Source organism: Alligator sinensis, unplaced genomic scaffold (assembly GCF_000455745.1).
Source record: "Alligator sinensis unplaced genomic scaffold, ASM45574v1 scaffold656_1, whole genome shotgun sequence".
Lineage (NCBI taxonomy): Eukaryota > Metazoa > Chordata > Crocodylia > Alligatoridae > Alligator > Alligator sinensis.
In genome coordinates, this window is record NW_005842333.1 from 1,044,914 (window position 1) to 1,071,007 (window position 26,094).

The following is a 26,094-nucleotide window of genomic DNA, read 5'->3' on the forward strand; positions in this document are numbered from 1 at the left end:
CATAGGTAGGGTCCTAGGTAGATGCATGTATAGGTAGGTTGCTGGGTCCATAGGTAGGGTCCTAGGTAGGTTGCTGGGTCCATAGGTAGGGTCCTAGGTAGATGCATGTATAAGTAGATTGCTGGGGTCATAGGTAGGGTCCCAGGTGGGTTGCTGGGTTCATAGGTGGGGTCCTAGGTAGAAAGACATAGCTATGTAGATTCATAGGTAGATGCAGAGTGCACTGGGGGAAGGCACCTCTGCTCGCATTGCTTCTTCCACCTCCAGTGCATGCTTCCCTCACGGTGTCCTGGGGGCTGTAGCGGGGCCACGCGGGGGTTTCGTGCACCTTCAGCCTGCAGAGCTCTTCTCTTTAAGAGCAAGACCTTCAAGGCGCTGTTCAGTCCAGGGGTTGGGGGGGCGGCACTGCTGGCTGCTGGGGGTTTTGGAGGGAAGGGGTTCTCACATCATGTGAATCTGATCTCTTTTATTAGACCAGCTTAAATATCTGGAAAAAACATTTTTAGCAAGTTTTCGGGTTTAAAAACCCTTCGTCAGGCTGAGGAAATCTCTGCAGTTGGTGTGTGCTCTTCCTGGAGGGAATGAATAGTAAGGAAGCCAGACAAACCAACTGCAGAGACTTCCTCAGCTTGACAAAAGGGTTTTTAAACCTGAAAGCGTGCTAAAAATGTTTTTTCCAACTATTTAAGTCAGTATAATAAGAGATTGGATTCACCCAAAGAACCCTGTCTGCCTATATCCTTAGACCAACACAACTACAACCTGCACCCCTCTTGCATAATGTGACTTTTTTTTTAAATAGACTTTGTTCCCCTTCTTTGTTGGTTGACATCAATTCATGCAGTTCTTTCACCTCCTCCCCTCATCTCTGCATATGCGTGTGTGGTTTTGTGATAGGAGTTGTGGGGCTGGGTGCATGCGTTTTCCAGCTGTAATCGGAACGAGGAAGAGGCAAAGCCAAAAGAAATGACTGGTGCTGTGCCAAGAAAAAGGAGATAAATGTTCCTGCCTCTCATGAGCTTTCCCTCAAGGGCGATGTCCCTTGCGCTTAATTTCTGCTGTTCTTCATTTCGGAGCATGTGAAGGCATAGTAAGCTGATGACTTGAAGGGATTTGCAACCACCCTGGGGTGTCTTGAGATCCTGTCAAGGGTGCCACGGGGTGCCGTGCAATGGTAGTGCTGTTAGGTTTATATGTGTGATTCGCAAGGTCAAATCCAGAAGCTTCAGATAGAAATCTGACCTGTAGTTGGAGTCTGTCTGAGTTCTTTGCAACAAAAAAAGACTATTATTTTTTCTGTAAGTAAAAAAAACCCCAAAAAACTAAGAGCTTGCATTTTCCCCAGGTTTGAGGAGGGCCTTGAGTCTAAAAAGGTGGAGAACCACTCCTCTAAGGCTATAGTTATGCCTTTCTTTCTGTGGATGTTGATTTCTGGCAGCCCATCTCAGTATTTGCAAGGGTAAGAAAAACAATACATTGCTTTGTCCTTAGCACTTAGAGTGAGGCTGCAAAGACGCAGAGGTTGGTTTGTTTGGTTCCTCCCCCAAATCGTTATTTGTGTTGTAAGCATATATTAAGGTTAGTACAAACGAAAGGAAAAGGATAAGCATCTAATTTGTTTTCATGATAAATTTCTGCTCTATTTCTTTTACATTGTCTTCTTAACTACTTGGGTCCATAGGACGGAAAGGGACCTTCTACCCCATCAGGGAGGCTCCCCTGATATCTTGGGCACCTGTCTCCCGTCACCAACCATGTATTTATGGTGGTACAAGTTTGAGTAAACAGATGTCCTAGCCCTTTGTTGCACACCTGGTGCCCAAAAAAGTTGCCGTGACCAAAGGTAGTCACAGTTTGCGCTGCCTTAAATGGGAGGATGTCTGTTTGCTTGTTGTGTGCCATGCGGGGGGATTCCTGGAGTATGCTTGCAGACCACAGAGGCTCCCCCAGTTGCAGATGCACGCCCCCGAGTTGCTTGTGGATGAGGGCCCTTTATTCGGAGCGTGGCACCCGGGGCTGTTGTCAGACAGGGTCAGGCCTCTGAAACCCTTGGAGTGGCAGGGGCCCAACCCTGCGGGACAGTGGCCCTAGCAACACCTGTAGGCACCAGTGAAGCTGGTCAGGTGTGCTGGGGCACATCCTGGCACAGCTGACCCTGCTGCAAAGACATCTGTTTATAGCCTAAGTGTTTATAGCTGACAAGGTTGGTTTTCCACTCTTCCTATTGGAAGGCTGTTCTCTCATGCTGGGAAATAACCCCAGCCTAAATGTATTCATGACTTGTTACTGATTCACTGTGGTGCCAACGGCGTTCTTCAGCTGATGTCACCCCTCTGCTTTGGTGGTTGTTGCCTGGTGTCCTTATAGACAGCACTTGCACTCTCTACCTTTGATTTGCTCGACTAAAGCCAAATTCTCTTGGCGCCCTTGTAGAGTTGGTTCTCTCTTTCCCCGCTGGTTGTGGTGGCACCGTTTGAGTTCATTCCTCTTGAACATGGGTGGTGGCAGAAGCTAAGCCTAAAATCACTTCCTTTATTATCAGCTCCTGTTTGGCTCTTCTGCTTGCTACAGAATTGGGGGATTGCAGTTGCTGCTTGCATAAGCTGTACTGTAACTTGTGCCAACATGTCACGGAGCTGTAAATGATATTGTGGTCAAAATGCTGCCGTATTAAAGTTTTGCTGCAGTTATTTTACTGTATAATTCAAATGCATTGTGAAATCCCTCAGGCTGCCCTTTGGCTTCCCAAGTCTTCTCGGATCCTTCCTTTAGGGCAGATTCTTCCTCAAACACCATTGTAAAGTCCACCTAGAGTCCCAGACTTCTTTGAATGTGCATCTCTTTCAGGGCTAGAGGCTTCAGTGTGCACATTTTGCTTCTGGCAGCAGCTCTGAGCTAGCCCAGCCCTTGCCACCTCACTTCTCCCCAGATGGGTCTCGTAATCAAATGCATCTGACTGGTTCCATTTAACTTGTGCATAAGTTCACCACCCTGCTAATGTTGGCACATTTTATAAAGGGAAGTTCTGAAGTTCAAGGCTGGCCCTGATTATGGAGCATTGCAACTTCATCGGCAAGAAAAAGACCTGGATCTAATACAGTACACCGGTACGACTGGCTGGCTAGTTCTTGAGCTATCACGCTGGTACTCGTTCATAACAGGATGCTGAAAAAAGGGGAACATGCCCAAATTCAAATGTTGAACTTGATGTTGTTTGCACAAGAGATGTTGCTGCCTTTTGACCATGCAAGGACCTTTCTGAGATGCAGTCTTAATGCTAGGTACATTTATTTCTTGCAGGTTGTTGCTGTTTATTCCTTTATAATGCCTTTTAAAAGGTTTTGTGATAGTTGGAAGGTTGCCCGGGGAAGAGGCTGCCGAAGTGAAAATCAGTTCAGGAGAATAATCTCAAATTTGAACTTTGAATTTTTTTTCGTTCTGTAGTCCTCAGAATAATCTTTAACGTTGTCTTTGGATGGATAGAGTTACTAAAAGCAAAGACGTTTTCTCAGAAGTGCTGGTGAGTGGGAATGTCATAGATCACTGTGTGAATGTACCTACTCTGATTTATTATGGACCTGAGCTCATAAGTGTCATGTGTGTGAAATGCTGCGTAATTTGAGGGGAAGAAAAGTTACTCCTCGGCTAATAGACTGGTTTGGCTTTTACTGAAAAGAAACTGGAAAAGCAAGTGCAAGGAGCTTGATGAATGTGTCTGTGAGTAGATTGTACGATGGAGGTACAGAGAGGTAACAAGAATAAGACACTTGAAAGTTAAAAGAAAATACAAATAGAGAATTTTAAGATGGTAAAGAGAAAATGCTGTTCAAGCAAAAAAACCTTTTAGTACATTATTGCTTGTTAATCTTTCACCTTCTGGAAATACCAACATTAAATTCCTCCACGTGGGGCATACAGGTCTCTGTTAAATTGGTCTGTGAATTCCTTTGGAATAACTTTTGAATTTTTGAGAAACATTACTCAGTAATATAAGTAATTCAGTGGGTTTGTGCATACTATCTGCACTCGCTTCCTTTTATTCCATGTGGATTCCAGCTTATGCCTGTTTGTTTCTTCTAGAGTTTTGTCAGGACTAACTGTATCAAGATTTTTGTTACAAGAAAAATGTCCATGGCAAAATGTTCCCTTTTTTTTGTTTGCTATGCTTGTCCTTTCCCACTAAGAAATAAGTCTGCACCGCAGTTGTTTTTCTTTAATAGCTGCATTAGAGGTGTGACCCATTAATTTAGACGCGTGATTTGAGGCTTGAATTCACTCATGTCATAGATTTTTTTGTTTTGTCCATTTGGAGCCAGAGCTCTTCTGGACGGAGGTCTTCTCCAAATCTGACATATTTATAGCTAGCCTTTCATGTTTGGCATAATTTATTCTAAAACCGAATGCTTTTGTGAAGCTATGGATTTCTGTAAATGCTCATTTTTGGGGGGAAGTAAGTAAGGATTTTGCAGAGTAAGGTGCACGCCTCTGGGTTCACTTGATAGACCAGCAGCACCTACTGTGGGGCACTTATCAGTAAAGGTTCCTCAGTGAATAATAATTAATCAAGGAAGTGGTTAAAATTTTTAACTCATTGTAGTATAACCACAAGTGGATGACAGGTAATAAATTAAAATCATACAAAAGATAGATTGAGAATAACAAGATGCGTTACATTGTTCCTCTCTGGAGAATACACTGTAAATCAGTGATTCGCAGTCCTTGAAAACTCCTAATATTTTGAGTCCATGGAAGGAAACCGGAAGAGCAGCTGCTGCTGCATGCCTGCGCTCCGGCTGCAGGTCTTTTTGCTCTATGAAGAACAAAGAGTGACCGGATAAGCTTCCTGCTGTGGTCGCTCCCCTCTTCGCAGGCTTTCAGCAGAACTGAGCATGAAGGCAGAGTAGATGTGCACCTTTTATAGACAAACTAAATAAGGTACATGGAGCACAAGCTTTCATGAACCCAAGTTTGCTTTGTCAGATGCTGAGCACATTGTGGGCTCCCAAGCTAGGATTGTATTTTCTCCACCGGGCATGTGTGGTGCATGCACTGTAGCTGCCAGCTATCACCACTTCCTCATTGAGCACGTTTGAGAGGGTCTCGATCACCTTCCTAAAACGGGTGCAGTAGCTGCCCGTCACTCCCCTAAACATGCTCAGGTTGCATTTTGAAAAAGCTCCCTCCAGCAGTTGCATGCCATTTGGGGCGCAATGCCCCTCGAACGCAGGGAAAGGTTTTGATGTAATGCCATGACATATTTAGCATGCAGATATTTTCATTGCTGTTTTTGCGGGTTTTATCCCTGTGAGCTTCATTATTCCTTCTCTTCCATGCAGATAGTCAATGCAGAAATTTAAAGGAGACAATGTCCCGTGTAATTTAAATGGGAAATCTCGCCCCAATGAATAGCCGAGCTGTCTTTGGGCTGGTATATAGTGTTTTGTTCTGTTTTTTTAAAATCAGTTGTGTACCTGAGGGGTAGGGGGGCTATGGGGGGGCAGCAGCAGCCTGGTTTGTGGGGTCAAAAATAGCCACGGCTGCAGCAGCAACTGATTGCGCCACTTTGATTTGACAGCACAGCAGGCAGCGCTGCAGTTGGCATCGTGCAGATGCCCTGGGCACAGAACTGCCCAGCTCTGCCTGTGTTTTCTCTGGGAGGATGTGGGGAACAGGACTTGGATGAAACAGGATGTTTCATTATCCAAAGCTTTCTTTGCAGTGCGAGGGGAGAGCAATACGAACTTCTAACTACCTTCTGTCTAACAGAGGAGGAGCTTTCACAGTCTGACAGCAGGGCATGAATGAACTCCCATAAGGGGGCTACTAATAGCTCTTAAATACTTTCTCAAAATTCTCCACAAAGCCATTGTGCCCTGACAAGGTTTTACTCATTGCCTCGAAAATGTCTTCTGTTGTTTCTTTTTCCAAAGGTTCCTCATCAGTTGAATAGATCTTATCATTCTGCAACTTCCACACATTTTTAATAGTTTTAGAAGCTGGAGTATTGATATTGGGGCTTTTATACACAACAGTGCATATTTCTGTTGGGGTTAATTGTCACTTTTTTGGTTTGTTTTTTTTTTTTCTTTCTTGGTTTGGTGCAATAAGGCATTGCTCTTGAATCTCCCTAAACTTCTAGGCCAGAATCTTTTTGACACTTATTTATCTTAATTAAATATCTGTCTTGTACACCTAATGAATTCTTTTTCCCAGTGGCATCTTTCACTAACATTTTCAAACCCAACTAATGCTAGATAGCAGTTAGTAAGCTCTTTTTAAAGCTAAGTCTTAATAGTTTCTTGTAACTTTTCTGTCTAGTCTGGCTTTGACTTTCATCATCCTCCCCCCTCAAAGAAATTAAGGGCTCTGCTTAACAACTGACCCTCGTGTCCTGCTTTTCCTCTAGGAATTGTTCCCCTTGTTTATCTTAGTTGTTTGTAATTATTGAACAATATCCCGTTGTGTGTCTCTGTCCTGGAGAAAAAGAATACATTTGAGATTCATCCCAGCTATCAAATATTAATCATAGTGTAGCAGAGCCAGGCATTTAGTTGTATCAACTTCTGCAAATCTTTCTTTTTCATTAAGGGTTTAGGCTGCTTACAGATGTGGGGGCGGAAAAAAACCCAACAACACCGGCACTTTACTTTCAGCTCGGCGCGCCCCCGTGCTGAGCTTAGCACACGCCCGGAAGATGCATCGTATTAGTTGGACCCAGCTCACCCAGTGTCCGTATAGATCATGTGCATTGGCGAGGCTTTTTGGCACTTTTATCTAATTGCTTATTGAATTGGCTTGATATAAAAGCGCCAAAAAACCCCACTGAAGTGTGCAATCTATACAGATGCTGGGGAGCCAGGTCCAACTAATGCACTTCACCTTTTGGTAATGCATGGGGTTTTTTTCCATTTGTTTTGTTTTTCCACATCTGTCAATGGCCTTAGAGAATAAGATAGAACGTGTTCATTCTCCTGATGGCAGTTTTGTCCGGTAAACTGAAGAGCTTGAATTATTGGTATGGAAAGGTCACCGCTGCACCTGTTCCATTATCTCTTCTACCATCTTTTATCAGACCTGTCCAGGAAAAACAGTCTCCTCTGTGTATAATTTCCTTGTCCCTGGAGTGTGGCACCATGTTAAAGAAATCCTTTGTCTTTGCTTTTTACCAGGAGTTCACACTGAGCTGATTATTGTTAATCATCAGGGATATATGCCTTTGCCTTTAAGTTAAATGGGCTCTTATACTTGAATTGACCTTTAATGTGAAAAGTTATAAGTTTAATAGGTATGTCCCCTTACTTCGTGCTGAATTAAAGATGTCTGAAACAAATTAGCTTTTGTGTTATCATTTGCCCCTGCTAAAAATAAATTTGAAGTAAAATAAGGAAAGCATGTATTGGAAGAATGGAAATGTCAAGGTAGGCAGAGGGAAAACTTTTCTTATTTCTACTTCCTTGCATTTTCTGTCTGTTCAAAGCCCATCTCCAGGTCTGGTGCCTAATTATTTTCCCACAATGTGTGCAATTGAGAGCTGATTTCTTTGTGCAGCTCTTGTAAGTGCTGGGTTATGTAGGTTTTTTATACTATAGTATAGGTGTTTGAATCTCTTGGCTTATCCAGGAACTGTGGGGACAGGGTGATAAGGGAAGGGCTTATGGCAGGGGTGGGCAAAATGCGGCCCGGGGGCCCGATGTGGCCCCTCAGGCCATTCTATCTGGCTCGTGGGACCCCTAAAAAATTTAGAAAATTAATATTTATCTGCCCTGGGCTGCCTGTCATGCAGCCCTCGATGGCTTGCCAAAACTCAGTAAGCGGCCCTCTGCCTGAAATAATTGCCCGCCCCTGGTTTATGGTAAGAGACCTTGTCAATAGCCCATGGAAACAGTCTGATTTTACTCCTCTAAAAGCACTTGATGGGGTCAGTGGAAAGATGCTGTGAATCATTTTAATTCTTACCGTGCCCATGGTACCTGGTGCTGTGCAGACATGGAACTAAAGATGGTCCTTACACCAGGGACTTTACATTTCAAGTGACCTGATACCTTTTGTTAGATATGTGGAAGAGCACTTGGGTCCTCAGCGTCTTGCCTGAGCATTGAGCGTACTGTAAAAACATTATTAGATGAATCACCGGTAGCTTTTATAAAGCATGCTGTAAATAGCATCCGATTTGTGGTCTTAGTTCTCTGTTCCTGTGTGCTTACTGCTGGGTTGCTTTTCTCACTTAGCATTGCCTCTCCTCTTCCTCTGTCTTTCTCTCTCTGTCCTCCTCTCCCCCATATGTGGGGGGAGGGGAGGGTGCAGGCGATTGATATATATGCACCTTCCTGTGTGTGTATATAAAAGTGTATCTGCCTTCTAGTTTTTTTACCATGTATTTCCTAGCATACGCTATTTCTTGTTTTGTGGTGTTCATGCATAAGATGCATGAGAAGACAGCCTGAAGAGTCCAATTAATTGCTTCTAAAATATTTAAAGCGTGGGAGTGTTGCCCACTTAAGGATAACAGTGGGGCCCCAGTAAATTACAGTGAAAAGGCCAGCACCGCAAGAAAACTTGGAAGTGCAATCCATACTGGCAGGCAATTTAGCCTTCGCATCAGCTTTACCCAGATTGCTTTAAAATGCAGCATTTGAGAACCAAATTCAGTCTGCAGTAATAGTATTGTAGTCAGCAGTTACAGAGATGTCAGTGCAAAAAGGGATGATAATACAGCATTATGGCTGAGATTTCACTTTCACACAAGTCAAGAAATTCAGAGTAACTGAATTTAGTATCTGTCTGGATTATGTGTTGTTTATAAAACTACCAAGGCGTACAGAAGGGGCTACCATCCCTGCAAGTTTCATCCGAATTAGGCAAGAAATGACAAAGATATAGGCAGTTTCGTGCTTCCCCATTATAGCTTATGGGCGAAACATTGAAACAGCAAAACAGTTTCAACTAAACAAAACGGAGCAGTACTTTCAAAACAAAATGAAACTCGAAATGAAACACTGTCCTGTTGAACTGGCGAAACGGCAGTTGAAACGAAATGGTGCTGTTTCACACAGCTCTAATAACTAGGCTCTGTGGGCCCCAGTGCAGTTGCTCGCAGCCTCCCTGTCACCTGCCTTCAGCAGCCTGGGCTCTGGACAGGCCCCTGCTACTTACCGTGGATGCTGGACTGCTCACGGCAGAAAGTGGGGAGGCTACAAGTGGCTGCACTGGGGTCAGCGGAGCCTCCCTCACTGCCATAACAGTTTTTACCCCTGGCATTACAACAGGTTAAATGAATATTTTTAATGGGTATTTGTATTCCTAGAAGACAAGGTGACTGATTGGGATAGGTACGCATGTAGGTGCTGCAATCTTTTATCACCTTTGGGCTAAGCACAGACGGTCAAAAAGCCCAAGGCTGAATTGATCCAGTCTTAGCAGGTTAGTCTAAGCTGCAAAAATTGAACCTTAATAAACAAATGAACAGACATTCACTTTTGACTCAGGAAATGCAGCTACATGCCTGCAGTGGCTTAAGCCAAAAGCCAGGGGGCGCTGGAGCACAGCTCTCTGGCACATAGCCAGCATGGGCTGTGTGTTCACTTCCTCTTCCTGCTGCCCCTGAGGTCTCTGGGATTTGCAGTCCACGATGATGGCAGCAGGACTCTGCAGGGTTACTCATCACTTCCTCTTCCTGCTTCCAGTTGCCTCTGGGACTTGTAGTCCACAACTGCAGCCAGCAATAAGTAAACTGGCAGGGCAGGGCAGAGCAGCTGTCCCTGGCCCCAGACCTCAGCCAGGGTTTGGGGGGGGGGGGAGGCCAGGCACGGAGCTGGCCAGGGAGCTAGCCCTCACTGATCCAGCTAGGCAGCACGGGTGGAGCCAGCCGTGCTCTCTGGAGCAGATGGGCCAGGGCTGCAGAGCATGGTGGGATGGTGGTGGACTCTGATTTAACTTGAACCAGGAAGGGGTCTGGGACAGAAGTTTCATAAACTGGTTTGACCTAAATCAGTTAAGTCTGATACTACATTCAACCAGGTTTATCTTAAACCAGTTTCAGCCACTTTGAAACTTTTCAGCCTTCACAGTCAGCGGCTAGGAGCTGGAACCAACTTCCAAGGGAAGTGGTGCTCACCCCTACCCTGGGGGTCTTCAAAGGGAGGCTAGACAACCACCTAGCCGGGGTCCTTTGACCCCAGCATCCTTTCCTGTCCCTGGCAGGGGGGCGGACTTGATGATCTGCTCAGGTCCCTTCCGACCCTACCAACTATGAAACTGGTTTATGTGCACTGAACTTCTATTCGGTTACAGGTTTAAACCAATTTCTGATCACTTAAACCAGTTTATGTGTAATTTCTGTCCCTACCCTTTGTGTCCTAATGGATGGAGCTGTAGACTGGGGTTCAGGAGACTTAGGTTCTTGTCCAAACTCAGCTGCTAGGGGACAATGGGAAAATCATGTCACCTCTGTAAATGTCCACAGCTATAAAATGAGAAATGTAACTGATCTCCTTTAAACACCTTGAGATCTACTAATGAAAAGTACCATGAAAGAGCTAGTTACTGGTGGTAGTGAACACATAAATGGATATGGCAGTTTGGGGACTCTGTACAACATCTAATCATTCTGGTTAATATTACAAAGTTTTTGCATAGTTAATATTAAAATGGTCTCCGCTGGTGTGTATTCACCTTCCTGATAAGGCTTCCAGTGCACATGTGTTGGTGGGACTGAGTCAACATGGCACATGGTGGCCAGTGGTGTCCCCCAGGCTCAGTACTCAGACCAGTACTCTTTAATATATTCATAAATGATCTGGAATCGGGTGTCAGAAGTGGACTGGCTAAGTTCGTAGATGATACCAAATTATGGGGAAGTGTGGTCGTGCTAGAGGATAGGCTGGCAATTTAGACCGACCTGGACAGGCTTGCAAGGTGGGTCGATCAAAACCTGATGACATTCAACACAAAGAAATTCAAGGTGCTCTACCTCAGGAGAAAAACCCCACATCATACTTATAGGTTCAGCAATGCTATGCTCACTAGCACCATGACTGAAAGAGACTTGCAGGTCATGACTAACTACAAGATGAACATGAGCCACCAATGTGATGCTGCAGCCAGCAAAGCAAATAAAACTCTGGCTTGCATCTACTGATGCATCTGAAGCAAGACCCAGGAAGTCATCCTCCCACTTTACTTGGCCTTGATGAGCCTACTTCTGGACTACAGCATCCAGTTCAGGGCTCCACACTTCAGAAAGGATGTGGAGAAGCTTGAGAGAGTCCAGAGGAGAGCCAAGTGCATGATCTGAGGTCAAGAGAACAGGCCTTGTGAGTAGAGGCTGAGACCCATGGGAATCTTCATCCTGGAGAAGCGAAGGCTCAGGGGTGACTTGGTGGCAGCCTATAAGTATATAAGGGGGGGTGCATCCTGAACTGGGAGCACGTCTGTTCATCAGGGCACCCCAAGGGAAGATGAGGTCTAATGGTCACAAATTGGTGGAAGACCGTTTTAGACTGGACATAAGGAAAAACTTCTTTACCATCCATGTCTCCAGAGTCTGCAATAGACTCCCCCCAGAAGTGGTGCAAGCACCTACTCTAGATACCTTTAGCAAACACATGGATGCTTATCTTACTGGGGTGATCTGACCCCAGCTGAGTTCCCGCCTCTTGGGCAGGGAGCTGGACCCGATGATCTCGCGAGGTCCCTTCCAGCCCTAATGTCTATGAGAATCTGCCAGGCTAGAAACAATGGTTGGTTGTTAAAGCACCACAACTGCCTCTTCAGGGTAAAATGTACACAGTCCTCAACTTAAGACATTTTGAGTTACAACAAACAGCACTTGCAACGTTTATAAATTGACGCCCTGTTTCGACTTTCTGGTGTCAGTTTTGACTTTACAACTCTTGATCCAACACCATGCCAGCAAACAAGTTCACTGCGTTGCCCGTCTCCCTGGAGAACATCTGTCCAAACTTCCTTGGGCACTTTCTTTGAGAAAGCAGACAAGACTCCAGAAAAACCTGCAGGCAAGACTGCTGAGAAGACTCTAGCCAAGAACCCTTCAAAAAGTCCAGCAAAGTCACCTCAAAGAAGTCCTTCCAAATCAATATGATTGCTATATACAATATAAATATGCTAATGTAGTTATATGACTCATGTATAATTGATTGAGTACAAAGTTCTGGGTTATTTTTGGTGAAAAACAGGTATCGGGCCTTGGTTCAGGAACCAATCCCCCATTTATAACATTGTTTCCTATGGGAAAATCGGTTCTGAGTTGCAATGTTTCGACTTACAACGCGGTTTTCAGGAACCGATTGTGTCGTAAGTCCGAGGACTGCCTGTACTTGGATGGTAGGTTTGCCTGAACTGGGAGAAGACTCTTCGGAAGAGTAGTGGGGGAAATAGAGTGAACAATTTTGATGATGAAGAAACAGGTGAAAAAGTAAGGTCTTGGGGAGGAGATGAGGGGGAGAGACGGGACTGTCTACTGGAGGGGGAAGAGGTTGAGCATACTTCTGTAAGTAGGGGAGTGTGAAGGAGAGGGGGCTGTTTCACCTATGGGATAATGCAAGGTCTGTGAAGGGAAGGTGGATGGAAAGACTCCATGATGAAGAAACAATCCATGTGCCGTAGCAGAAAGGTCCTGAATTTCCCCATGCTCTCAAAGGATGCTTCATTGTGATGAGGAAATGGGAGGAGTGCAGGAATATAAGGAGGTGGGGATAAGTCTGCCGTCCTAAACAAACACTTTCCCCTTCCCATGGGATCCCATCGGTAAGATGAGCCAGCAAGAGAGGTTGGGTTCTGGAAAGTTTTATTCTTCAGATCTGCGTTCGCTTGCGCGTTCAATAAACCGCGGTGGTCGGGAAGAGGTAAATTGTGAATCAGAGGGCTTGCACTCCCTACGGGTTTCTGAAGCTGGATGCAGTTTCAGCTACAGTGGAGGAGGAGTTTGAAAAGTCTCTACTTGAGCTTGCTTCATCGGCAGACTCCAGGTCTCAGCAGGGGTGTTAGAGGGACAGAGGGGATTTAGTGCCTGGTGCCTCTGAGAGCAGTCTGGGAGGTGGCCAGGAGGAAAGCACAAGCCGATCGACGTAGTACAAAACGTAGTATCTTAGGCTACTAGAAATCATATCGTATCATCTGGCATGTGGAAATGTTTGCATATTTCTAGAGCTGTTACCTAGCAGTATGGGCAGGATGGAAGGCAAACATGAAATTCAGCGTTCACAGCTGAAGAAGCCAAGTTGAGTGAACCAGTTTCCGTAATTTTGGTATTTTGTCCCATTTTTTTTCAGTAAAGATCTTAAGTGTGTGTTTTTTTTCCCCCCTACCCCCTTGCAGCAATGCTGAGTGAAGACAATCGCATGGAGTTGGAAAGTGACGGTTTGCCTTCTCTGCAATGGTATAAGCTGGCTGCCCGCGAAAATGAAAAGACCAAGGTGGTTTTTAAAAGGTACTCTCAAGTAAGTGTGTCTGCTCTGGAAATTCAGAGTTCAATTGTTGTTTCATCAAGTGTGCTGTAGGCACTGAAGCTATTCTGGTGGTGAGCATGATATAAAAGTCTATGGGGTATTTACAGGAGCTAAAAAGAAACTAGACACTTAGCTTGCTTTTATTTTCTCGTTACCTTTTAAGTTGTATTCATCCTCCTTGCTTGTTCCCCCTTTGTTAGAATGTATTCTGTTCTCTTATTGTAAGCCACCCTGAGCCTTTGTTGGAAAGGGTGGCATATCAATCCAATAAATAAAGGTACAGTAGAAGTTGTGCACCTAAATCACTTTGGCTGCTTTTGAAGACCCAGTTTCTCTGTCTCACGACATTTATCTTTCCCAGCTAAAATAAGGTTTTGCTAGAAAGTGCTGGGAATGGAAGAAAGATGGGGACATATTGGAAAGAGCCCAGCTCAGAATGACAACAATGATTAGGGACCTGGAAAGCAAAACTTATGAGGAAAGGCTGAAAGAACTAGAGTTATTTTAGTCTGGAAAAGAGAAGACTGAAGAGGTATAATATGATAAGCCTTCATATACTTGAAACATGAGTATAGAGAGGCTGGAGATGGGCTTTTTCTGTGGCTGTAGGGGACTAGAAGCAATGGCCTCAAGTTGCAGTTGAGGAAACATGTTGGAGATCTCTGATTATGAGGATGGTCAGGCACTGGAACAGGGTATGTAGAGAAACTGTGCAATCTCCATCCTTGGAAATTTTCAGGAGCAGGTTAGACAGACCTTGCCTGGGATAGTTTAGTCAGGGACAATCTTGCCACGAGCAAAGGGATGAACTATGTGATCTTGTGAAGTCCTTTCCAGCTCTACTTTCCAATGAAACTTTTAGGGGTCTAGGTAGGTAATAATATGAAGATGTCTACGTAGCTGGATAGAAATGGAAATAAAGCCCAGTGGGAACTGTACTGTCAAATGCCTTTTCAGTTTATTTACATGCTTGACCTTATTTTAAAGAAAAAATTGCATCATAAAATGCTCATTTAATTTGTCCTTTGCAGTTTGTTTATAATGGGATATTCAGTTGCTAGTAAAAATGCAAAATTAAGTTAAATAATTAAACCATTTTTGTTCTGGCATCTTGCTGCAGCAGTGTTTTTTTAGGTCAGATGGTATCAGTAAATCTGACTACCTGCATGACACAAGCCATATTTTTTACCCAGTAACCCTATATTGAGCCAGAGTGGCAGCTTCACACAGGATCCCTGGTAGACATCTTCAGAGGGCAAACAACCCCCTACTAATAGGCTGTGGCATTCACTTCTTAACCCTGGAGGTATTAGTTTGGTATTCGTACTAATCTGTTCCAGTTCAGGTACATGAGCCTGTTGCCCTCTGGTACCTGCAAGGTCATGTCCTCAAGTGGTTAAAAAAATCTGATGGTTTTACAAATGCTCTCAGCTTGCATAAAAGTTAAATTTACTGCTCTTTGTAGGAGGACAGAACTTCTGTTCAACAGTGTTTTTCTATTAGTCACAGCACAAAGGCTTCCTACGCAATAGCCCCCTCATTATTTATGTTCTCTGCATCCTGTACTGAAAACGGTGGGTGGTGGCCAATATCGTGCAGTGTATTTTGAATTGATAGCCCATACTTTATGTATTCTGTAATTACTGGCTATGTCATTTTTCAGATCTAGGGAGAAACTGCCAATATTTTTGTGTGTTGGGAAACTTCACTTTTTATATAGGGAACATTAAAATAATCTTACAGGTTGGAATAGACCAGGGGCAGGCAATTATTTTGGGCAGAGGACTGCTAACTGAGTTTTGGCAAGGCATCGAGAGCTGCATGACTTTATCTGCCCCTGGCTGCCTTATTAACTTTCTAAATTTTTTAGGGGCCCCGCGGGCTGGATAGAATGGCTTGGCAAGGTGCATCGGGCCCGCGGGCAGCGTTTTGCCCACCCCTGGCTTAGACTGAATATGTTTGTCCGAGGCATTCACTTAAATGGACTCTCTGAGGTGCTCACACAAGCTGTTTGCAACCTGCGTGCTGCAGCTGCCCAGAGCCTGGGCTGGCTCCAAACAGCTGCATTGGGCTGCACAGCTCCAGCATCAGCTTTGTGCTGGTGGCTACTGCGTGCGCACCTCGGGATGGACAGCGGGGCAATGCAGCCCGCCCCAAGGGGCCTGTGCAGTCGCCGCTAGCATGGAGCTGATGCCGGAGTTGTGCAGCCCGGCACAGCTGTTTGCAACCTGCTTGCTGCAGCTGCCCAGAGCCTGGGCTGGCTCCAAACAGCTGCACCGGGCTCATCACCTCCATGCTGGGAGCAGGGGAGAGACGGGGGCTGTGCTGCTTGAGGCCCCTCCCCCACCGCCCGCTCCGAGGCGCGCCTGCACGCGCTGGTGCAGAGCTGATGCCGGAGCCCGGCACAGCTATTTGGAGCCTCCCGGCTGCAGCCGGCCCCAGCTCTGGGGAGCTGCTGCCAGCCGGGATCCCAGGCTGCTCCCCGCAGGCAGTTGGGACGCTGCAAGCCCTGCTGGGGCGAGCCCGCGGTGTGTCACTGGCAGTAGCTACCTGGAGCCAGGGCTGGCTGCGGCGTGCCAAGCAAAATGGCCTCTCGTGCCATGCTCGGCATGCGTGCCAGGGGTTGCCGACCCCTGGTATAGAGCCATCGTAGTCCTGTGACTGCAGCCTTTCTGTTTCTCATTGCTTTTTCCCCTACTGTGCATTACTGCGGTGTCTTGTCTGAATCTTGATTGTTAGACCTTTGAGAAGAAGTCTTGGTACTCTTTTTTTTTTTTTAAACTAAGACATCTAGCACACTGCTGATTCCATAACCTTATTGGAAAGCAAATCAAATGCCAATATTTCTGATATTTTTAAAGTATCTTTTAGTAAAACAGAACAGTTTTAATAGCCCTGAAGGGTGCATCCATCCTTTGAGGCCGATAATCTCTCTTTAGGTTCCATTCATGTGAGCTAATATTTTAAACTGAGGATGCAATTTTACCTTACTTTGTGAGGTGAGATGCTAGGTAATCTTCCATACTGGCAGTTCAAAATACTTTTGCTTCTTTACAGTTTGTTTTAATCTTTCTCAGAACTAGGCCATGTTTTTAATAACTATTATCTAACTTAAGCCAGCAGTTCTCTCTCAGTGTGGAGGGTGATGGAGACAAGGACTAATCTTCAAAAGTCTTAAGATCATTACAGTAATTGTGTAATTGTTAAAAGCATTGCTTTTGTTGATGCCTGTGGGGGATGGTGGGTAGGAGAGCAAGAGGAGAGAACCTATTATTTAAAATTATTGCAAATAAATACTATAATGCATAATTTAAAATAAGGGGAAGTATGCTGTGCCATTCCACCTAAGGTAACTGAGCTCAGATTACTGGTATCTCTTAGTACTTACGATTTTCATTTTTACGGAACGTGTCCAAACCACAAAGTCAGCATCATTTAGAGCTGCTCTTGTAATGCTGTCTCTTTAGTATGACACAGAACAAAAAGTACCATGGCACATAGAAGAAAAAGCCAAATGCTAAATTTTTAGTAGCTAGATTTTGCAATGTAGCCTTCAAGTCAACTGAAATTAGATTTAGGAGCATCCAAAAGTTGTTTTCAGTAGTGGATTTTAGGCTCTGAAAATTTGTGATTGTTTTTTCAACATCAAAAGTACTTTAAAATATTTTTAAACATGCAGTCTGAATGTGAGCAATATTTCATTTCTGACTAGAAATGGGCAGGAAGACTAGAAAGTATGGCAGAAGACCAGCTTGGCTTAGCAGGGAACTCCTCAGTAAACTAAGTCACAAAAAGGAAGCTTATAAGAAGTGGAAATTTGGATAAATATCTAGGGAGGGAGTATAAGAGCAGTGTTCAGGCGTGCAGGGATGAAGTCAGGAAGGCCAAAGCACAACTGGTGTTGCAGCTAGCAAGGGATGTGAAGGGGAACAAGAAGGGTTTCTACAAGTGTGTTGGTAGCGAGAGGAGGATTAGGGAAAGTGCAGGTCCCTTACTGAATGGGGGAAGCAACCTGGTAACAGAGGATGCAGAAAAGGATGAAATACTTAATACCTATTTCCCCTCAGTCTTCACAGGCAAGGTCAGCTCCCAGACTACTGCATCGGGCAGCACAGTTTGTGGAGGAGGTGAGCAGCCAGAATCGGCAGAAGAACAAGTTAGGGACTACCTAGAAAAGCTGGATGTGCACACCTCCATTGGGCTAGGCAGGATGCACTCAAGGGTACTGAGGGAGTTGGCTGATGTGATTGCAAAGCTATAGGCCATCATCTTTGAAAACTCATGGTGAATAGGAGAGATCCCGGATGATTGGAAAAGGGTAAGCATACTGCCCATATTTAAGAAAGGGAAGAAGGAGGATCCAGGGAACTACAGACTGGTCAGCTTCACTTCAGTCTCTTGAAAAATCATGGAGCAGATCCTCAAGGAATCCATTTCTAAGCACTTAGAAGACAAGAAGGTGATTAGGAGTAGTTGGCATGGATTTGCCTGGGGCAAGTCATGCCTGACCAACCTTATTGCCTGCTATGATGACATACTGGCTCTTTGGATGTGGGGAAACAAGCAGATGTGGTGTACCTTGATGTCTGCAAGGCTTTTGATATAGTCTCCCACAACGTTCTCGCAGGCAAGCTAAGGAAGTACAGACTGAATGAATGGACTGTAAGGTGGATAGAAAACTGTTTGGAGCATTGGGCTCAGAGGGTAGTAATCAATGGCTCCATGTCTAGTTGGCAGCTGGTATCAAGTGGAGTGCCCCTGGGGTCGGTTTTGTTCAATGTGTTCATCAGTGACCTGGAAGATGGCATAAAGTGCACCTTCAGGAAGTTTGCAGATGACGCCAAGCTGGGGGGTGTAGTAGATATGCTGGAGGGTAGGGCTAGGATTCAGAGTGACCTAGACAAAGTGGAGGATTGGGCCAAAAGAAATTTTGAGGTTCAATGAGGACAAGTTCGAAGTCCTGCACTTAGGCCAAACCAGTCCCATGCAACAGTACAGGCTGGGGTCTGACTGGCTGGGCAGCAGCTCTGCAGAAAAAGACCTGGAAGTTACAGAGGACAAGAAGCTGAATATGAGCCAACAGTGTGCCCTTCTTGCCAAGAAGGCTAATGGCAAACTGGGCTGCATTGGTAGAGCTGTTGCCAGTAGGTCAAAGGAAGTGATTATTTCCCTCTATTCAGCCCTGGTGAGACCACATCCTGTGTTCAGTTTTGAGTCCTTCACTGCAGAAAGGATGTGGACTCCAGTCTCCAAAATCGGAGAAGATCCAGCAGAGAGCAACAAAAATGGTGTGCGGGCTGGGGGACATGACTTCTGAAGAGAGGCTGAGGGAACTGGGCTTATTTAGTCTGGAGCAGAGAAGACTTAGAGGGGATTTGATAGCAGCCTTCAACTCCCTGAAGGGGGGCTCCAAAGGGGATGGAGCTGGACTGTTCTCAGTAGTGGCAGGTGACAGAACAAGGAGCAACGGTCTCAAGTTGCAGCACTAGAAGTTTAGGTTGGATATTAGGAAGAATTTGCTCACTAGAAGGGTAGTAAAACACTGAACAGGTTAGCCAGAGAGGTGGTGGGATCTCCATCCTTGAAGGTTTTTAAGACTCGGCTCAACAAAGCTTTGGCTGGGATATTCTAGTTGGGGGATGGTCCTGCCGTGAGCAGGGTGTTGGACTAGATGACTTCCTGAGGTCCCTTCCAACCCTAAGTAAATCTGTTTAAAACCAAATAAGCCAAAGGCACTTTCTAGTATGCAAGTTGACAGAGAGCAGCCATTTAATGCAGGTCACTCCAAGGAGACATTTAAATCAAGCAATATAGGCACAACACCAAGATGTCAGCAATTATCAGTGATCACTCTCCATATTTATCACTTAAATGCAAAGAGCTTTGGCATGAGAGAGAAGGCAGGTTACCACAATAGGATCATGCAGTTTCTTAACTTGGATTGCATTTAAATGTATTTCTGTAATTTTTGTTTGAAATGGTTCACTTGTAGGCTTTTTGAAGAAATAAAAAAATGCCTCATCTGATGGCACTGGCTGTAAAGATAATCAATGGCTCTGTTTTGTTGTAGGCCCTTTGTAGGCATTTTGGTTTTCGTGTGCCTCCTGTACATCCTGAAGTTAAGTTGGGGCCCTGACGCATGTAAGAAAATCCATTATGTGGACCCGCAACGTGTAAAGGTCTGTTATCTTTTGCCTATATTCAGTAAATATTGCTGATGTACAAAACAGAGTGTTGGAAAATCCACTATACTCGGATCTATACCGAGGGAGTCATATGCTGAAGTCCTTTGAATTAATTAAGGGTGAATTAATTTTGTATTACAGTCTGCTTCATTTTTTGCATTGAACAGCTGAGGTCTGCACAAGACTTGAAGCGTGAGACTTGCACAGAGAAACTGTAGAGATGTAGGGGTAAAATGGGAAAGGGGAGCTAATGAGCTGTAGGTATAGTTCTCAGAAATATCTACCCTGATTTCTACTTGAAGCACCCCAAACACAGATTACTGCATCTGGGGATTAAATCGGGTCTGGTCAGGGCCCACCCTCCCTCAATGTCTGTGGCTCCAGAACGGTGGAAAGCAGAACCTCCTCGCTTCGGTGTCATTGGACTGACATTGTGCTTCCCTCTCCTCATATGGACCTACAGCGAGAGGCTGGGGGAAATGGGGAGAACCACAGAGAGGAGTCATTTGAGTCGGAGAAGCCGAAGCAGAGTGTTTAGGACAGGGGTGGACAATTATTTGGACCTGTGGGCCATGGAGTCTTTGTGAAGTGTCACGGGCTGGGCAAGCTGCCTTCCCTGCCCCCCATTCCCTCCTGCATACAGCTCATCAAACCTCCCTAAGTGGCTCTGCTCCGTGCTCGGCTGGGTGGCTGGGACAGGGTCGCGGGCAGGCAGGGAGCAGCATCTGGGAGTGGGGATGGACGAGTGGGGCTGGGATTGCGAGGCAGTGACAGCACGGAGCTGGAGCCTGGGGCAGAGCCATGTGATCTGCCCACGTGCCCCTGCCATGGGCACCAGTTTTGTGGGCAGGGGCATGCGGGGAGTGGATTGCGGCTCTGCCCTGGGCCCCGGCCCCGTACCATCACTGCTCAGTGATCTGGGGGGGGTCTCCATGGAGACTGGCTAGGACCTACGTGAGCAAGGGCGTGCAGCCAGGTGGATGGGATGGAGAGGAAATGATTTTAATAAGACAGGTTAGCAGTTAGTTGGTAATGTGTTTGGGCCAAGTGCCAAAACCCCCTGCAATCTACACTTCAAAGATGTTGGTGGGTCGGGGCGGATGGTGGGGGAGCCACAAGGGGCCCAATCTTTGTCATGGCAGCACAGCCCCAGCCCCTTCCCTGACGTGCATGTGCAGCCGCTGTCGGCAGTGAGCAAGGCCAGGGCTGCTGCGAGCAGTCCAGGGTCTGGGCAGGCCCTTGCTGCCTGCCACAGAGCCCAGGCTGCTTGCAGGAGGCCGCCACAAAGCTGGAAGTGGCTGGCCCCCCGGCTTTTCCGGCAGTGGCTGCACATACGCCTTGGAGCACTTGGTGAGGAAGGGACCAGGGCTGCACAACCAACCTCAACTGGCCTGGAGCTTCCTCCCACCCTGCCCTTGCCCTCGGCAGCCTGGTGCTCCATAGTGCTGCTTCGCTGACTTGGGTGCACCTCCCAGGCTGTCCAGTTCCTTGGGTCAAGCACGCAGGGTGATGCAGGCAAACGCTGCACTTCTTGCAGGTATTCAGCTCATCCAGCTCTATGCTGCCTGCCCACGTGCTGCTGCTTGGTCCCTTCCCAGCCATGTGCCCTGAGGCGCACCCTCAGTTGCCATCACCGCAGAGCCCCGACCTGGGACTCTGGAGCCCGGCGCAGCCTCCTGGCTGCCTGCTACAAGCAGCCCAAGCTCCGTGGCTAGTGGCAGCTGCCCAAGCCCAGGCCAGCTGTGGTGTGCTGAGCAAAATAGCCTTGCATGCCATGCTCTGGCACACGTGCTGGGGGTTTCAGACCCCTGATATAGTGGGTTTTTAAACCATTGTATAAACATAATGCTTTTGAGATGAAGTCGAGTTCACTGGTACAAATGCTGCAAGTCCTGTCTTGCATCTGTAGTGTTTCTGGTTTTTGCATCACTGGCAATGCAGCTTTTAGTTAATGAGTTACTGATGTGTGGGACAGGGCAAAATGTAGGCTTTCCTGCACCTGCATTTGCTGTGCTGTTAACATGCTTTGTAAATAAAATACCTGGATATTTCCTGAAAGCATTCAGGAAATGGACATGCTTTGTAAAAACGTACCACTTTTACTAACATTTTTCAAATGAAAACTCATTTACCCTTAAAAAAAGGTCAGAGGATTTAAAAGTTGTGAATTCACAGGACCACCCTACAAAGACTATTCCAGATTTTTACTGAGTGCTTTAACATTTTCCCTCAGTTGCTTGTTCAACTTGCCTTGTCTTCTTAAAGACTACATCTGCTAGTTTACTGCGATTGCCAGTATTCTTGTGACTTAAATTATATGTCTCTTGTTTTCAGAGAACACAAAAATATGCCAAACACGTGTTGCAAGGAGAATGTCGATCTTCTTTTGTGAAAAAGGAGATGAGCAGAGTATTTTCAGAGAAGTACGGTGCAGATATATATCCCTTTGTAGGGGAAGACAAACATTTGGATGAAGCTGTGTTTAAATATGAACCACCCTTTGGATTTCAAAAGTTCTCTGATCGGCTCCAGAAACTTTTGGAGCTTTTACCAGAGCACGAGTTTCCGGCAAACTTGAAGCTGAAGCACTGTAAACGTTGTGTAGTCATTGGGAGTGGTGGACTCCTCCATGGCCTGGGACTAGGTCATACATTGGATCAGTTTGATGTTGTCATAAGGTACATATTTCTCTTCTACATGCTGCTTTGTCTCTTGCTTACAAGCGGTTTTCCTCTTCTGTGGGGAAGAAATCTCAAACCTCATTTACTTTGTAAATCTCTGTTTGAAGCTGCTAATATTGAAATGACTTTGGGCTTTACAGTATTTCGCACATGGTGAAGAAGAAAACAACTTGCTCAAGTGCATGTTATAGGGACACGTATCTGTAACGATTACAGGGTGCATAACCACAAAATGTACACGTTCAGAATAGTACTTTAGAAACTGGTGCAGTCACAGACTAAGGAGGTTGTAAGTGCATCATATGTTTTTAACGTGAGTGTCTGAGTGTGGTGACTGAGGCATTTGAATTAACTTCTTCAACTCTTGGTTGTCTGGGTAAGCTTATGAGCGAGTTTGCTTTTATGATCGCTGATATTTCATATATTTATGCGTGCAGGAAGCTGCAGGGTAATAAAAGGATTTATTACTTTATTTTAAGAGTTAATTCCTTCAGAAGGCTGGGTAGAAGGAATGATACGTGGGCAGCAGAGCTCAGGCTAAATACTCTCAAATTAAAAAACGACAAATGCCATGTTGAATTTTAGAAACAAAAATAAGGCTTTACTGCTTTTAATTATCATTCCTCTTGAAGAGTCAAGAGATTTCAAAGCTGCTTTTTTTTGTTGCCAAAAGAATTACTTATTGAATTCCAGTCACAGTTTTGCAAACCAGTTAGACATTGAAATTTGGTGGGTATTACTGATAGCTGTATGGCACAGAGCTTTTCCAGTATTGGTGAAAATAAGCAGGGAGCTTGCTTTGGGTCTACTTGAATTAGCAGAATGTAGTGTATGTCTTTGCATATTTACACCCCCAAATAAGACGTACACCTTTTTTTGGGAAGGCAAAATGAAGAAAGTTTTTTTTTTTTTTTTTTTTTTCTCCTCTTCTTAACTGACCAGTTCAGAATCAGTTTCCTCATTTAAAGACACTCATTTAAACTCCAACTATTTGGGTTGGTCTAATAAAAGATATCAAATTCACCCAAGGAACCTTGTCTGCATTTAAAGATACGCATTTTAGATTGCTAATTTTTGGGGGAAAAGTGAATGTGGTACGTGAATAAATAAGTATGAAACCCTTGCAGTACTATTTATTTAATCACTTTGAAGTGTAGGCTCTTTATTTTAAAGTTTGTGTTGTGTCAGTTAATCTCGGTATAGAGCTGCCTAACTGAGGTGATGGGAGGAGATTGAATTTGTGGGATAAGAAATGGACCTGTTTGTGGATAGCATTCTCAAATACAAAATTGTATGGCTAATAACATTCACTTGTTAAGTATTTCTGCACTATTTTAATAAAATTGGACAGCTTGCTTACTTCATATCTTGTTTTTACTCTTTAGATTAAATGATGCACCAGTTCAAGGATATACGGCTCATGTTGGTAACAAAACTACCATAAGGATGACCTATCCAGAGGGAGCCCCACTTTCTGAAAATGAGTATTATCCTGGCAGCTTGTTTGTTGCCGTTTTATTTAAACGTGTTGATTTTGATTGGCTTCAAGCAATGATAAAAAATGAAACATTGGTACGTAGGCTATACTTCAGGCTATTTTTTGTATCAATGTTGTATGTACACTTACAAGAATGCTTTTCCAAAGATAGTGCTTATTTACTGGCACTAAATCTTACAACATCTGGAAAGAATAATCCAAGTCAAAATATGTATTGCTTTAAGTGACTTGCTCGAAGTCATGGAACTAAGTATAGAACAGGGATTGGCAACATTTTTGGGCAGACTGCTGAAAACACCCTCAACCTCACCTTGTAAGATGTTGGCATGCCACGGGCAGAAAGCAGGGTAGCCACAAAGGGCCTGATCCTTGTGGCAGCACAGCCCTGGTTCCTTCCCCACCGTCCATGCCAACATGTGCATGCCCACTATGGAACCCAGGCTGCTCCCAGCAGGCAGCGGGAAGGCTGCAAGCAGCTGCACTGGGGTCTGCGGAGCCCCAGTCTGGCTCATTGCTGGCAGCGGGCGCACACGCACCTCGATGGATGGCAGGGAAGGAGCCGGGGCTGCCCTCCCACAACAAGGATTGGGCCCCACAGCCCCCCACCGTCTGCCCTGAGGTGTGCCAAGCAAAACGCCTTCACGTGCCATGCTGTGTCATGGGTGCCGGGGTTTACCTACGCCTGCTATAGGAATAGGATATCCCCAATACCAAGCCTGTTTCTTTAGCTGCTAAAATAAATGCTTCTGAGGTAGGCTCGCATGCATGTAGTGTTATTGCTGTCAACTGATGTTGGTTACAGACTTCAGTGTCTAGTAGATTGGTTCATTACTTGAACAAAGCAAGCCATTTCTTTTAGCATTTAAGAGACACTAAAGCAGGGGTTGTCAACCAGGGGCACACATACCCTTGGCGCTACTTTGAAAAGTCCCAGGGGGTACGTGGGGGCGGGTGGCGATGAAGTGCTGCCATCCCGCGCTACTGCCTTACGGGAGCAAAGCTGGGGTGCAGCAAGAGCAGTGCCGCACAGACACTGTGCTACCACCACTCGCCATGTCATTGTTGTCCTTCCGTGTCCCCCCCTCCCCCGGTACACTTATTAAAAAGGGGGCCACCAGAGTTACACTTATTAAAAAAGGTTGAAAACCCATGCACTAAAGTATAGATAGTGGTACTTCAAGTACCCATAAACTATCTCTGAATTATTAAATAGTGATACATTTTGGAGGAAAATCTGTCTGGTTATTTAGCTGTTTGAAACACAAGCAGTATTATAGATCAGTAATTCTTGACCTTTTTCACCCTACAGACTCCTTCCTTTATGGTCAAGTCCTCCTCTCCCAAAGTGTTTCTGGCACCCAGGGGATCCCCGTGTGCTAGCCTTTCTGCCGAACTAATTAGTCTACCCACAGCATGAGATTGAGGTTCACTGGGTATTACTGATTCAGGCAGCTCTGCTGCTGCTTATGGTGGGGTCAGTGCTCATCAATAGGGATCCAGGTTTTCTGTTTCCCACAGGAACACAGAGAAAACTATGGATTTTCTCCTTTACTGGAGAAAAATGTGGATTTCTCATTTTACCGGTGAACCTGTGGATTTTTTTTGCAGTTTTGCAAAGAGCTCCCTGTAGGCTGGCAGAGTTCCAGCCTGCAAGGGGCTGGGGGGAGTGGGAGGAGGGCGGTCAGGCGGGGGCAGGATGTGCATCTATATACACCTGCCCCCAGGCAATCTGGAGAGCAGCTCCCACAGGTAAAGAGGGGGGCTGATTGAGGCCCCCATAGGGAGGGAGGGGGCTTGGCAGGGCTGGGGCAGCTGCCCAGGTGGGTGATGCATGGGGCTTGGGGCTCAGGGTTGCAATGCGTGGCTGCATGCCCCCAGTGCGGAGTGGGACTGGGTCGGGTCGCAGGCGACTTGTGCGGGAGGGGCTGGCTCCCTGCTGCTGCATGCACTCCTGGGGGGTGGGGAGGGGGGACCCATGACCCGCATCTGTGCACCGGGCAGTTTGCAGGCTTGGGCTTCCTCCCCTGCTGCCCTCCCCCAGGGCCTCCTCAGCCCAGTGGGTGCGACCTGGTGCTGCAGGGAACAGCGGAGCCTTGCGGGGATCTCGTTGCCACTGCAAGCTCTGCAGCGCCCAGGCAACGCTTCCCCTGAACATGTAGCAGCTGTGGAGGCAATGGCATGGGGTTGTACCCCTTATTGCTGCTGTGCGTGCAGGGGATGTGTCGCTGCTGGGTTGCGGAGGCCCCCAGGGAGGGGAGCAGAGT

General features: G+C 45.8%; 1 protein-coding gene across 4 annotated transcripts in view; it reads left to right on the top strand.

Moving 5' to 3' along the window:
* Positions 1-1,438: 1,438 nt before the first annotated feature.
* Positions 1,439-26,094, top strand: part of ST3GAL5 (ST3 beta-galactoside alpha-2,3-sialyltransferase 5) — a 32,120-nt gene continuing 7,464 nt past the window's right edge. Inside the window, exons 1-5 of one of the 4 annotated variants that reach the window (XM_025210076.1) lie at positions 1,439-1,459; positions 13,336-13,447; positions 19,537-19,645; positions 21,986-22,329; positions 23,718-23,904. In XM_025210076.1, the coding sequence (XP_025065861.1) occupies positions 13,338-13,447; positions 19,537-19,645; positions 21,986-22,329; positions 23,718-23,904 (750 nt within the window). In that variant the 5' untranslated portion in view covers positions 1,439-1,459; positions 13,336-13,337. Of the gene's footprint in view, positions 1,460-3,095; positions 3,108-13,176; positions 13,238-13,335; positions 13,458-19,536; positions 19,646-21,985; positions 22,330-23,717; positions 23,905-26,094 lie in introns of those variants that run through there. The other 3 variants (XM_025210077.1, XM_025210075.1, XM_025210078.1) reach the window with 3 other exon arrangements.